At 45.7% G+C, this 15,008-nt stretch overlaps 1 protein-coding gene across 1 annotated transcript in view; it reads right to left on the bottom strand.

Moving 5' to 3' along the window:
• Positions 1–576: 576 nt before the first annotated feature.
• Positions 577–15,008, bottom strand: part of KIZ (kizuna centrosomal protein) — a 135,616-nt gene continuing 121,184 nt past the window's right edge. The window contains exons 12-14 of the mRNA XM_041732552.1: positions 13,660–13,756; positions 3,071–3,114; positions 577–719 (exon numbers count right to left, since the gene is read on the bottom strand). Of these exons, the coding sequence (XP_041588486.1) occupies positions 616–719; positions 3,071–3,114; positions 13,660–13,756 (245 nt within the window). The 3' untranslated portion in view covers positions 577–615. The remainder of the gene's footprint in view (positions 720–3,070; positions 3,115–13,659; positions 13,757–15,008) is intronic.

The following is a 15,008-nucleotide window of genomic DNA, read 5'->3' as shown; positions in this document are numbered from 1 at the left end:
GCAGTCCCACACTGTATCAATTACTACATTTTCTAAAAATTTCATTTATTTATTAATGAGAGACAGAGACAGAGAGAGAGAGAGAGAGAGAGAGGAGAGAGAGAAAGGCAGAGACACAGGCAGAGGGAGAAGCGGGCTCCATGCAGGGAGGGAGCCTGATGTAGGACTCGATCCCCAGTCTCCAGGATCAGGCCCTGGGCCGAGGGTGGTGCTAAACCCCTGAGCCACCTGGCCTCCCAATTACTACAGTTTTTAAAGTAAATTTCAAAATTGGGAAATATGAGTGCTCTGACTCTGGTTTTCTTTTTTAAGACTGTTTTAGCTATTCTAGTTCCCTTGGATTTCCATATGAATTATAGGATCAGCCTGTCAATTTCTACAAAGAAACCAACCTGAATTTTGATGGGCATTGCATTTATCACTTTGTTTTTTGATGACACTTCAAATGAATATGCTATTTATGTTTATGCTATGAAATTTCGCTCCAATGGCAATGTGGTCCCAAGTTTTCCCATTAAACAATTAGAAAGCTTAAAATGACATGCTTATTTAGGACACTACGTACGAACACAGGTCTTTAGTTTCCTTAACGACTTTATTTCCAACAGTCGTTACTCAGTCATAAAAATCATCTAAATCATTGGCGGATGTGTTACGGTTTCTAGGACGTAAAGCAGCTTCAATTTCTGAGTTACTGTCATCAGACTCACCCCAGAAGGCTGGAAAAGAAAACCAGACAGCTATTTAACATCTCTCCACTCTGATCAGCTTGTCTTCAATAGCCAGACAAGGCCTGCAAAAGGCCTACCAGGGACATGGAGGGATGAACCCAACCACATGTGTCTGGAATGTGTGTCAATACTGCACAAATGCGAACATTTCAGTGTGTTCTATGGAAAACACTGCAGAATATTTCCTTCCCTTCTTGTTGTGACCACATCCTTACTGTAGGACGGGGGTTTAAGACCAGGGTACCATAGAAGCACAGCTAGCTAAGCATTTCATCAGACTGGGGATGACCTCAGCTCTGCTGCTCTGGCACTTTGATCTCCTCTGGTCTTCACAAGAGCAGATGAGAGAAGGGAAGACGTGGTGAAAGGAAAGAAGTGAGGTGCATACTGAGACCAGGCCTTGGGTGCACATAGCTTACTTGGGAGGTGATCCCTGGGAATGATGGGAGCAGCTAGAAGAGTGACACAGGAAGCGAGAGCCCACAGCGGGGTGCGCAGTAGACAGGGGGCTCAGTCCTGAGGGTACCCTCTGAGACACTCAGAACTCTCCTCAAACTGTCCCAACAGAGCAAGGAAGTGGGGTTATTTCCCAACCCACTTCCACTTCTTATTGGTTGAGGGTTATTCTCAACCAGGGCACCCAGTCCCTGGCACTCTGGGCAGCCCCGTGGGGATGGTGCATGCTTCCAGGGCCAGAGAGAGCCCTCAGGCTGAGGCTAGCTGCCTGCAGTGGAAGGCCACGGCTGCCTGCAAACGGTGCTGCGATCTCCAAGGTAGTAGGACAGAATGTGGGGGGGCATGGTCTGCTCAGTGACCATCTCCACGACCACTGTTATCTCCATGGGACTCACTGCCTGCCACTCTTGATGACTGCTTATATTGAACCCCATTTCATCCTTGTACCAACCTGGGAAGGCAAGTATGACTGCCTCCATCAACTGAGCAAACAGGCGGAGAGAGGCTGTGACCACCCTGATCACAGCATTGGTGGGTGCTCCAGCCAGGAGTCCCACCCAGTATGTCTGACTTATACCCACACTCTCGATCAGGGCCCACTGGGAAGGGGGTCTAAGCAGACAGAGTAGGGGAGCCCAAGCTCCAAGGGATATGCCACAGCATTAGCATGCAAGGTGGAGGAGATGCTCTCTGTGAGCTGAGGGTTCAGAGACGAATAGGGGCTCAGAGTGCGAAGGAAAAGGGTAGGAGCAGTATGAGGAAAGGCACAGAGGTACAAGTGTGGTATCCAGGCACACCTCATTTTCTCTGTGCTTTCAGAGATTGTGTTTTTTACAAATTGAAGGTTTGTGGCAACCCCACATCAGGCAAGCCTACTGGTGCCATTTTTCCAATAGCATTTGTTCATCTTGTGTCCCTGTCACATTTTGGTAATTCTCTCATTATTTCAAACTTTTCCATTATTATTTCATTTCATACAGTGACCTGTGATTAGTGATCATGACTCGCAGAAAGCTCAGATGACAGTTAGCATCTTTTAGTAATAAAGTGTTTTAAAAATTATTTTAAATTATGTTAATTAACATTTTTTTAGACATAATGCTGTTGCATACTTAAGAAACTACAATATAGTGTAAACACAACTTTTATAGGCATTGGGAGACCAAAAAATTTATTTGGTGTTATTACGAATAATGGCTTTATTGCAGTGGTCTGGAACCAAGCTGCAATGCCTCCGAGGTATGTCTTTATTTGGAAAAAAAATGACTCAAGTCATGACCAGAAGAAGACAAGACCTTGCAAGGCACTGAGCTGGAAATGAGGGAAGGGACAGACCACAAGGGAGAAAGTTACAGACTCTATCCTGCACATAGTGGGGGACACCAGCAATTTTTAACCAGGAAGGAAAGAAGGTTCATTGAGGTTTTGGATGCTGGTGGCCAGGTGGAGGACAATCAGGACTTGGGGAGGGACTGGATATAAGGAAGCCAGTTAGTCTAATGCAAGAGCCCTGTCATGTCATGAGCAGTGGGTACTTGTGGGCACTCACTGTGGGAGGTCGGGGACAGAGGCAAAAAACATTTCACAGGTAGAATATACCCGTGTTGACAACAAGTGGATGTGGAGGCCAGGATACCCTGTGTTCATACTTGCAAATTAGAATGCTAAGCCATTGTGGCCCGTGGCTCCTCATGTGTTGTCAGGTCCCTGCCCTGCCACCGAAGAATGGTGCCTCGAGCAGCCCTCCACTCCCCTCAGAAATGGGGAGGTGGAAGGGCCCCCTGTGATCACAGGCACACTTCACGCTCCTTGCACGACAATGCAGAAAACAAATAGAAGGTAACAAACAACTCTTGATTAAAGCACAAAAGGAATCCTCTTACCTTTAGACTCTAAATTGGTAGTTAATTTCTTTTCGTTTTCATACCTGAAAGATAAAGAAATAGCCTAAGTCCTGAAAAAAAAAAATGACAATCAGACTGATATTTTTACAATGAGTGCATCAGCAAAGAAGCACGTACGATGCACGGAAAGGCCAGATGTTTTATGTGTGCTCTCCAAGTCTTAAGAACAAGAAGAAAATGTCAGGACCACAGTGGCCAGAGGTGCTCGCTGATGCTTTGGGGGGGTGGGTCCCTACTGTGACAGCATCACTCGTGTCCCTGAGTGCACTCCCTACTGGCTCTGCAGAGACCAGGTCAGTCTGTGCCGCTTGCAGCTAGACAACGAGGACATGGTCAGTGAGGCAGAGCACCGACTTCCCTCTGACAGCCCTCTAAAAACCACAAAATGCCAGAGCTTTGGCACTTTCAAACAAGCTAAAAGTCAAGTACCTGAAGTAGAGAATCCAGGATGGAATGCAAGAAGCTAGTGAGGAAGTGAAGACTCCTCTCCATCAAGCCAGTGATGGCAATCCTTAACAGCTTAGTAAGGGAGTGCAGAATAAACTCCCAGCGTGCTTACAGAAATGCACTAAGGCACGGGAAAGAAAAACAAAGATCCCGGGCACCACTGTGTAGGTTTCTAGGTGTCACATGCACAAGATGCTAGTGTTTATGGCATCAAATACTAGCAACGTGGTCCTTACAGATTATTTCATTAAAACAGATTCCAGGGGATCCCTGGGTGGCGCAGTGGTTTGGCGCCTGCCTTTGGCCCAGGGCGGGATCCTGGAGACCCGGGATCGAATCCCACATCGGGCTCCCGGTGCATGGAGCCTGCTTCTCCCTCTGCCTGTGTCTCTACCTCTCTCTCTCTCTCTCTCTCTCTCTGTGTGTGTGACTATCATAAATAAATAAAAATTAAAAAAAAAAAATAAAACAGATTCCACCCAGCCTTTTAGTTGAGTAGAATGAAGAAAACACAGTTGCCAATGTGCACGGTCTGCTCCTGACCAGGACCCCGGTCCTCTTGACATAGGAAACACTGTTAACTCACCTTCTCCCTCTCTATGGCTAACCTGTGGCTTAAAAATCTGCTCTTTGCCATAGGTAATGTTATTTATGTTTATTCTTCTGTAAAATAAGTTCCACTCAGGTTATTACTTTCTAGGCTCAATATCTTTCCACGCTTCCTTTAAACTTGGTACCTGTTTCATGATCTGCCATGATCACCTAGGGGCCGGAGCTATTTCCCCACGAAGAAAGGGCACCCCCATGGCCTTCTGAGAGGGTCTGGCACTCACCAGCAGACATGGAGGTGGCAGAAAGGTGCTGCCCACATGGATCCATCTGACATGAAGTACTAGCCTATACGCCCCCCCCACACACACACATACACACTCTAAATGCAACTATTGTGTTGTGTGTCTACTGTTTACCTACTTCCCATTTCATGAGGACACTGGTCCAGAGGCGGAGGGCAGAGGTTGGTTCTAACAATCCTGGTGGGGTACAGAGAGGATAATTTTCCAGCTGTAGCAAGGAGAGCTGCAGGGGGAGAGGGGGAGAGAGCCAAGGGCTGGGAGAACTGTGAGAACAGAGTGGGTGGTAAGTGGCTGCAGGACCCCTGAGAAGGCAGGGTACCTCCTGGGCTCTGCTTTTAAAAGCTGGAGCAAACCTGGGACAGAGGAAAGGGGGATGCGGTGAGATGTGGTAGTGGAGCCCTTGGCAAGAGCAAGTGCAGAATAGCCTGTGAGCACAGGCCAGATCCCAGGGTGGGGGGGTGGGGCAGCCACTTCTCTGAGCTCCAGAAACATGGCCAGGGCTCACATGCTCACTCTACTTGGTTGCCTTCAAAGCGTCCTGTGGTCAACATGCCCATTCATGACCAAATTCACAATCTCCCCAGCGTGGTTCCCTTCCCCTGCCAGGCCAGGCCCCTCCCGTCTCTGCCAAAGGCACCTGGACCCTCTGCTCCCTCCCCAACTCCTTCTACTCCTGGGCCCTCCTGCACCCAATCAAGGCCTTCGTTCCACCAATTTATTTTCCAGTACTTCCTGTAGTCGTTGCTCTTCCCTCTAGGCTGCCACCAACTATCCAACTACACCATCATCTCTTGCCTGGACCTTTGGAACAGCCCCTGATTGATGATGCCAAAAACATCATGTCCCCTGTAGTCCATTTTCCACTCAGCAACAAGAGTGAACTTGTTGAAACACAAGCCTGATATCTCCACTTCATCACTAAAGCCCCATGATGCCTTCCTATTGTTTTTTGGCAAAAGCCCTGAATCCTGAACAGCACTTCCAAGGTTGATCTCCAGACTTGGGTGGGCCCTTCAGCTCCTCATTCCTGCCCTCCCTCACCACCACATTGAGTCCTCATCCAGGTTGCTGTCTCACACTCATCTGTGTAATTGAAGCATATATGATCACTCCCCCTATAGAGTGTGAACTCCACGAAGGTAGTGACCGTACCTGTCTCAGCTTACCTGGGTAACCTAGTGCTTTGCACTTAGTGGGTGCTTGGGGCTTACATATGAATGAAAAGAGGAACCTCACCAAGAGCAGGGCCCTGCTTAAAGACCCCTAACCAATATTTGCTGACACATTATTTGATTGGCATGCTTTTACTTATGGGACTTCAGAATCAGGTTGTTCAAGTTTCTTACTGGAAATGGGCAAGAAATATGTTGCAGAACTAATAAATGCATGTAGTTCACCCACTGAGAAAGGTGGACAATGCTTCCAGGTGTTTCCTATTCCATCCCCACACCTTAGGGGCAATATTTTTTTCCGTGTGGGAAACCATCTCTGCACGCCAATGTGACACCACAAAGTTGATCTGGAGTGTCACAAATCTCAAATTGATCACACACACAATTCTTTGGGTCAACAGTTCTTTCTGAGCTGCACCTAATGTGTAAAGCTAAGATGAGACCATGGTGGGAGAGCTTTCCCTGTAATACTGGATATAGCCAACTTGTTTAGCAACTATAGTCAGTAAGAGAAAGAACACTTCTACTTCGGAGGGCATAAGAAATGGAAGAGTTAGTCTTACAGGCCATGAGATAGAGTCACCATATTCCATTACATGTGCTTGGAAGCTTGGAATCTGACTGCTCCACTTTCTTTGAGGGCAGGGAAGAAATATTTCCATCTTAAAAAGCCCAGGTCGGCAAAGGTTTGCTATAAAGAGCCAGAGAGCAAATAGTTTGGGTGTTGTGGGCCATATAGTCTCAGCCACAACTACTCACTTGTGTGCTTGTAGCATGACAACAGTCCCAGTGGACAATGTGTAAACTGACAGACATGGCTGTATTACAATTCAACCTCATCTATAGGCACTAGAATTTGAATTTCATAGAACTTTCAGGTGTCATACAACATTATTCTTTGGATTTCCCTCAACCATTTAAAACTGCAAAAATCACTCTTAGCTTGCAGGCTGCACAGGACCAGGCAGTGGCCAGGCCAGGACTTGGCCCTTGGGCCACAGCACACCACGCCTACTGCATGGGTGATACGCACCATACTTGCAGCCCACCAAAGGGCCTACCTTTCCCCTGCATGGGTCTTTCGTGGGTAACTTTTGGAATCGAAGATAGCAGACTTGATTTTTCCCCTAAAAGTTTACTTTTAGACTTTACATCTAAATTCTGCAGAATTTCCCAGGTTTGGTAATTTCTCCCTTAGTGAACACCACATACTCATGAAGGGGACTCTCAATGGTTAACCTCCTGCCATATTGGCTTTATCACATACCTTCCCTCTGTCTATCCATTAAGCCATCTTATTTTTTGATGCATTTCAGTAATTGTTTATAAATTTCTCTGCCATTGACAAACCAGATTAGGACAACTCTAATCAAAGTCACTTTTGTTCTCATTCTTGCTAACCTTAAGAAGTTAAGGTTGGCTAGGGTCTTAACAGGTTTTATTGTAAGAGCAGTACCTGGCACCTACATATGCAATCATGGTGGCAGAGTATTAAAGAATTATGTGTGTCAACTGTTCATTTTATAGAATCGAAAGGCTAGAGTCACTTAGTCAACACAGTCATCATAAACACAAAGTTAGAAGGCAAGGCCTATTGTAAACATGAAGTTTTGCTTTGTGGAACCAGCAAGCAGAGGCAAAAATGAGGTGTGGAAAATCTATGAGTTTCTAAGAAATCTATTAATAAATGATAGCTGAGCATTTATGGATTATCAATCCACACTTTCAATGTATGGGTGGTGGGACCCAGAGAGGTTGAGTGAAGGGTATGTCCCAAGGCATATTGAGCCAGCAGATGGTGGGGCAGAGGTGGGACAGGGCTCCTCCTGTAACACTGACGCTTCCCAAAGGCACACGCGGCAAACACTTGTCTCCATGGGCACTTGTGAGAAGTGCTCAAACAGCAGGGTGGGGAGAATCTGGGTTGGGACAGCTAGTCCCAACCTGGGACAGCAGGATTGCTGATGGGAGTGTCAGCTCTGGGGCCAGACAGCGTCTACGCTCAATGCTCGACTCTGGGCCCTGTGTGGCCCTGGGCAAGTTCCCAACCTCTCTGAGAATCCCTTTTCTGTCTGCAAAATGGGGTAGTAAGGCCTTCCTTGCAGTGTTCTGCTAAGCTTTGAGACAATCCTGCTCAACAGCCTGGGTACAGCAGGCCTTGGGGAGCGGCACTGCTGCACAGTCAAGACTTTTGGGAGAACAAGGCACATGCTTGGTTTAGTGATGTACAGTCATGGGGTCTAAGTGGAGGGGACAGGTCCTCTGGCACAGTGGCCAAGGAAAGGGAAAGTCTGGGTCCAGACTGAAAAGAAACAGGCTCAGGATGCATGAAGTCTCCTCCTTGAGGAGCCTGATGGGTAGGAGCCCTGAGGATAAGGAAAAGACAGGGAAATTGCCTCTGCCAGGCCCGACACATGCAGTGGGCAGAGGCATCTCATCTGCAATAAGCTGTTTGTTTGTCTACCCACTCATTCACTCACTCATTCACTCTCTCATAAATCTCATACAGGTGACACTACACATCAGCTCTGTGCTGGCCCTACAGCAACAAACAAGACACATTTGATCTCTGTCTGGGCCTCTACTGCTCCAGTGAAACCAAATTAAGAATGTGACACAAGCCAAAATAAAAGGCAACTGTGGAATGAACTGAGAATTGATGGCAGCTAAATTGGGTGGCAACATCCAGGCCCCATTTGTACCAAGAGCCCATAAGGCCATGTCAGGTTCAGGACCAGGAGCCAGACATCATTTCTCCAACAGACAGGATGGCAGTCTGGTCAGGACCCCAGGAAGGCACTCCTGGGTGTATGGGTGTGTATGGGTGTGTAAGTGTCCACACCCATACACTGCAGAGCGCACGAGCACACCACATGCAGTCAAAATGGACTGTATGGGTCTCCCTTTGGAAATATGAGTGTGCACCTGGCCCTCCTTCTTCCACACACTTGTGTGGACAGAGACATTTGGACATTTGTGGAATGTGTAATTCCCTGTGGCTGGGGTACGTGATGCCGTCCAGAGGTAAGGGCATCAAGACATCAAGCATCAAGACAGATGCTTGAGTAAATGGTGGAGCTATATACAGATGCTCACTCATTCAGCAAGTGCAATAGTTATTGAGCACTGGCAATTGAGGAAAACCTCCCAAGCCCCAGTGAGGAGCTTACAGTGGGGGCAAGGTATTTGCAAATGGCTGCCACCCCTATGCTACAGATGACACTGGAAGTAGCCACAGGGCCACAATAGGGGCATCTATATGACCAGATCCTCCACTTTGGAAACTTTTAGAATGTTAATAGTTAAGCCTTGACAATCTAGTAGGCATCAGCCACATGGTAGAGTGGGGCAGAAGAATTCTGGCAAAAGAGGAGGAATAGAAGCCGGGGCACATGACACAGCAGGTTGTATGAGGGCATGACATGAGGCTGTCCAGTGGGCACAGAGACATGGGGGAGCAGGCAGGGGGCACTGCAGACTGTAGGACCTGTGGTGGTTGAGTGGGGTATGAGCAACAGGAACCATGAGGGTTTAGCAACAGAGAAGCAACCTTCAGGCTAGTGTGTCAGACACTCATTCTTGGCTCTGTGGGAAGAGGAATCTGGAAAACAGCCAGATCTGAGAGATGTCCTAACATTAGTAACACAATGACTCTCAACCTCATTGTCAAGATCATTATTTTAAAGGAAAAAAAGTGTCCACAGCCTGTAAACAAACTACCCAAGTTATTGTGACTTTGAGGTCATGTGTGGAGTCTAGCAACGAGACTTAAGATCCTGCTGAGGACAGGGTCTATGGTGTCAGGGACAATGAGGAGGGATTCCTAGTGGGAAGTGCCCTTCCAGTTCTAGGGTCTCACTCTGAGACTGAAAATAACTAAGTAATGGGAAGATGTGATCTCAAAACTCTGAATTCTAATTTTGAATGATTTGACTGCTAGCTAAAATAAATTATTAAAATGTCTCCAACAGCATCTTCAGCTAGAATTTTCCTCAAAAAAAGACATATTTCTGAAAAACCAGAAGGCATAAAACAATTCAGAAAGTGAAGAAAAAAAAGAAGAAGAAAAGAAGAAGAGGAGGAGGAGGAGGAAGAGGAAGAGGAAGAAGAAGAAACAACCCACAAGTATGCAAGTATGCCAACCAATCTCTGTAAATGCTAACTTTAAGTTTTAAGGGCTGATGGAAGGTGGACAGTTTTAATTTGACAAAGTCCGAGCGCCCCCTGATGGTTAGCTAGGGACCCTGCAGCAAATGCCTTTTTTTTTTTTTTTTAGCTGCCTAGAGTCCACTTGTTAACTACTTCCTTTCAGTTAGTCAAGCAAGTGACTGATCTTTCATGCTCTGTATAGAAAAAATAAAGTGTGTGGGTTTGTGACGAGAAACAGGTAGGATATTTAGGCAGCTGCTTACTTAGTAGAATTTAAGGGGAATGCAGATTGGGTAAGCCAGAGACGAAGAACGGGAGCTTTAATAGGAAACCTTAAAGGACTCCCAGGAAAACCACATTTTTATTTCCCTGGAATGGCTTCCTTGTGATCTCTGTGTTCTCCCAAGGGAAAAGGGCACAGTGACCAAGCAGGAAGAGAGAGAGCAGACCACAGCATCAGCTGCAGCCTGGCGCCCTCCGCTGGCCGCTCCCGGCTGCAGGGTGGGCAGGAATGCCACCCACCGTGGCCCTGCCAGGGTGCTGCAGCTGGGTGACTTCTGCTACCTTTCCCCCAGGCAATTATGTTGCAAGCACACATCCTTTTCTTTGGGTAAAATGTTATCTCGATCCAGCCGGTAAACTGAAGTTACACGGCAGGCTGTTAAAATATACTCTCAATTGAATAAATGGATCGGGAGCGTGAAAAACGCTTCCTGGGGAAGGTAAAGCGAGACAATGTTTGCAGAGGAGAGGAAGCTCTGGCATGCACCCCTGAACAAAAGGGAACAAGTGGTCTTTACTCAGAGAACGGCTTCCTATTAGGACTCACTCCTTCGTACATTATGCCTTTCATCCCCACTCAACCACAAAATGATTTTGCTGAAGCAAATACAATGGTAGAAAAAGATTTACACTGAAAGAATCTTTAATAATAAACTGTTGCCGATCTGCCTACTTGCCCGTGATTTATAATACAATAAACATCGGATTCTATTACGGCTCATGCACTGAAGCTGCTGCTCTGAAAATCGGAATATGAAAGCACCCAGATCCCACCACCATCACAATGAAATGAGCATGTATAAATGTGCTAAGAGTATCTCTTTGCATCTTTTATAGCTTGTGTGTATTAATCTGCAACGCTTATTAAGAAAGTCATTGCTATGCAAAGCAGCACCCAATCTCTTTCTCTGGCTTTTCAACAGAGTGCACTGTTTAGCCAATAGGACGGACCCTCTGGCCCTCATTCTGCATTCATCACAGGCAACATTTGCACAATGTATCTCTCAAAGGCGGCTGAAAAGAAGGCCTTAATACTCATGTAAACAACTGCAAACCAATTACTTAATGAATCAGGCCCACACATAATGAGGTGCAGACAAAGAGCTATAAATGCATTTTTGCACCCAAGCCGCTGCTTTAAAGTAAAATCCCTCAGCTGTAGTTTGGGCTTAACTAGCACATCATAATTATTGTCTCTAGGACATCAGAGGAAGCCATTTTTTTTTTTTTTAAGGTCCAGCAGGGCTTTTTTTTTTTTTTTTTTTTTTTTTGAGGTTGCTCATCAGCTCACTGACAAAATAGAGCAAAGAAGAATTTTTAAAAGTGCTACAGCAGCACTGCACTGTTATGTTTATTCTCAAGTACTGGGTTTCGAGACCACTTGTAAAAGCAATAAAGCACAAGGAGTGACTGCAGTAAGTGGGATCCTTAAATGTAAGCCTCTAAGAAATTTCAGTGAATCCAAGCACAAACAGCAAACCCAGAGCTCTCCAAAGCCCAGGGTGCCGTACTCACAACACCAAACCCAGCATAGGAACCACACCATGACCAACAGCACGCCAAACCCACACACTCAACGCCTGCACCTTTTCATCACTGGATTATCAAGGGTCTAGACCAAAGGTTCCTTGAAGGCCTTTTTTTTTTTTCTCTTAAAGGACTTGATGAAATGACTTGTAATTCTTTTAGAAAGTTAATTTCATCCAGGAACAATAGGTCTCTGCCTTGGAATGAAGGGGGAAGAAAGTGATAATTTAGTGAAATACAGACACAAGGCTGAGTAAATGTTCTTGGGGCCCAGCTGCTTTCTCAATGTATTTTAAAACTGCGTCAAGAGCATATATATATATATAAAGACAAGTTAAGGAAGGATTGAGCTTTTTAGTGCCTCTATGATATAATCGAAAAAGCACTTCTAACAATCTTTAACAACTACAGATGTATCATGGAGTCAAATGGTAACAGGGAGCCCTGAAACCACCTGTAGAACTCACTACCTTTTAAAATTTCCTTTAGAAGACCCAGAACTTGAATTTATCCAAAAAAACAAAACAAAACAAAACAAAAAACAAAACTTTAACACTCTTCCTGTCCTGTACTTCATTTCCTCCCACTTCCTTCAAAAATAAGGATGAAAACCCAGGTACTAAAGATGCTGGTTTCTGATAACCACATGAGTAATTTTCTAAAATTGAACTTGTCAGGTTTCTAAATGCAACAATCTAATTTTATTTTATTTTATTTTTTTAAAGACTTTTTTTTTTTTTAAAGATGTTATTTATTTATTCATGATAGACACACAGAGAGAGAGAGAGAGAGGCAGAGACACAGGCAGAGGGAGAAGCAGGCTCCATGCAGGGAGCTCGATGTGGGACTCGATCCCGAGTCTCCAGGATCAGGCCCTGGACCGAAGGCGGCGCTAAACCGCTGAGCCACCAGGGCTGCCCAACAATCTAATTTTAGAAGATCAATCTCATTTTAAGATATTCCAGGTCCTGGGATCCCTGGGTGGCGCAGCGGTTTGGCGCCTGCCTTTGGCCCGGGGCGCGATCCTGGAGACCCGGGATCGAATCCCACGTCGGGCTCCCGGTGCATGGAGCCTGCTTCTCCCTCTGCCTATGTCTCTGCCTCTCTCTCTCTCTCACTGTGTGCCTATCATAAATAAATAAAATTTAAAAAAAAAAAAAAAGATATTCCAGGTCCTAAAAATATTACAATGTTTTTCACAATATAAGTGAAAGCAGGACTTTTTTTTTTTTTTTTTTTTGCTTCAAATTGTTTCTGGATCAAATCACTATCTTACGGGACATTATATGTGACATTAGAAATGTGATGTTTCTGTTTGAAAATTTCATCAGGATAAGAAGTTAATTCAAATATAACTCAATCATCTAAAGGACAAGGTTTTAATTGGGAAATGTTATCACAAAAGGAAATTTGTGTGGTTTTAAACAACATGTAGCCCGAAGCCAAAACAGTTAAGTATCTCCTCAGGCAACTGCTTCTATTCCCATCAATAAATTCTTTCTGACCCAACACCACTGCCCCGTCAATATTTCATGTCAGTGACAAATCCAGCACACAACTGGCCAGCTCACTTATTGTTGTCTGGAAAAGTTATGAGAAGGGCTACAGTTCCCCAAATGTGAAAGGATGAATTTTGTTCTTTATGGACAATAAGCAGGGAAGAAGCAGGAAAGGAAAGGGTAACCTGGCCCAAAGGCTTGGTGAAAAAGAGGAATACAAAAACAAGTCCCCAGCAATTGCCAGTATACATGTCAGCCGCCTCAGGAAGAAGAAACAGGCCACTTTATTTCTTTTAAGGCCCGAGGTTTTCTCTCTGCCCTTTTCCGACACACTCCATTATGTGGTCTCTAAGCAGCCCTACTGCGAGCAGCTGTAGCCGCTAATTTGTGGTTCACTGAGGTGTCAATTGAGTCTTAAACCAACGAAACAACAGCTGCAAAACAATGCTTGGCTCTGGTGCAAATATTTTCAAAGGTAGACTGAAGTTTCGACTGTTATTTCAGATCAACAAAAACCCAAACCCTAACCTTCCCTCGAGTCACAACAACAAAATAATATGCAGCCAGAGTTTCATTCATTAACAGAGTGACATTTCTCTTCTTGTTGCCACTGTTCAGAAAGGCTTTCACGACTTTACCTTGACAAAGGACTTCCTTCGCTCGATGAAAAACTAGCCTCTGAAGCAATTTTGTTAGTTGTCTTTGTCTTGAATGTCCCGCTGCTAATGTTCAAACCTGTGATAAGCACAAACGTAGAGAGTGAGTGCTGGCCACCACGCAGTGAAGGACTGCGCTGAACGGAGCAGCAGCCGCACAATAACTTTGGTAAAACAAATGTCGACGGGGAAGATGCTGTTCAAGCCACAGCAGGCAAGGGAGCTTCTGAGGCCAGGAACTACATGTTGGCAGAATACTGAAAGGAAGTGTGTGTGTGTGTGTATGTGTGTGTGTGTGTGTGTGTGTGTGTGTGTGTGTGTGTTCGGGGGGGTCCTATGACACACAGCAGTCACAAAAAGTAAAAATCACTCAAGGAGCTCTAGTTTAAATGACCAAGACACACGTGTACACACATGGGTGTCTCCCCTGGCACTAGGCACTCACTGATAATTCACCTTGTAACATGACACAGCACTGAGAGATCACCAAAATGATGGGTGCTAGGAACCAGGGCTCAGAAATCACTGATTCCCCAGGATGACAGTGATCCCTCTGTCGAATCCTCTTTTTTTCCATTTTGTGGAGGAGAATGAACCTCCATTGAAAGTTATCAAGGCCATTCATTAACCAGTCTGGAAAGGTTGATGGGGAAGACACACAATCCACCTCTTCCTTGCAGGTGGGGGAAGGGGGTCGGACCACCCCTGCATCCTGGGCACCTTGGATGTGTCAGCTACCAGTCTGATTCCAAAGTGGTGGTCACAGGTGTCACGGGTGGAGGTGCATGGGCATCGCTGGGGAAGGCACTGGCTGAATTTCTGACCTGTAACCTGCTCCCCCTCACAGGACCTTTGCAGCCAAGTGATACTTAACAAGGTGTCCACGTTCATCTGAAGAGAGTTCCCACATGCTTAACAAGACAAGTTCTTGAAAACAAAGGCAGGAGGTTTAAGCAGCTTACCTTGGTGACAGGTCCAGAGACAGAGCCTAAGACATCTGATGCAAAAAGTAACTGAAGTCTGTACTTCTTCCACAGTTAGACATAGGGGTGGCTCCCGAGCTCAGGGCCCACATCCCTCCTGCTACCCTGTAACCAGGCTGTGAGGTCTAACATGGGTATGTGGCTTCCATTTCCCTCTGCCCTCCCCGCCCACTTCCCACTTTTCTTTGGAGCTCAGAGAAGTCCCTAGGATCAGAGTAGGCATGAGGGTGAAAAGGTAATGGTGACCAAAGGTAAAATATCAGAAGCAGCATCTAACTGTGATGACATCCAGGACCATGAGAAGTCCTGTGATCTCAGTGCTAGAAAATCTGGAATCTTGCAAAACAT

Source organism: Vulpes lagopus, chromosome 18, assembly GCF_018345385.1.
Source record: "Vulpes lagopus strain Blue_001 chromosome 18, ASM1834538v1, whole genome shotgun sequence".
In the NCBI taxonomy this organism is placed as follows: Eukaryota; Metazoa; Chordata; class Mammalia; order Carnivora; family Canidae; genus Vulpes; species Vulpes lagopus.
The sequence above is the reverse complement of the archived record's forward strand: the minus strand, read 5'-3'. Positions and strand labels throughout refer to the sequence as shown.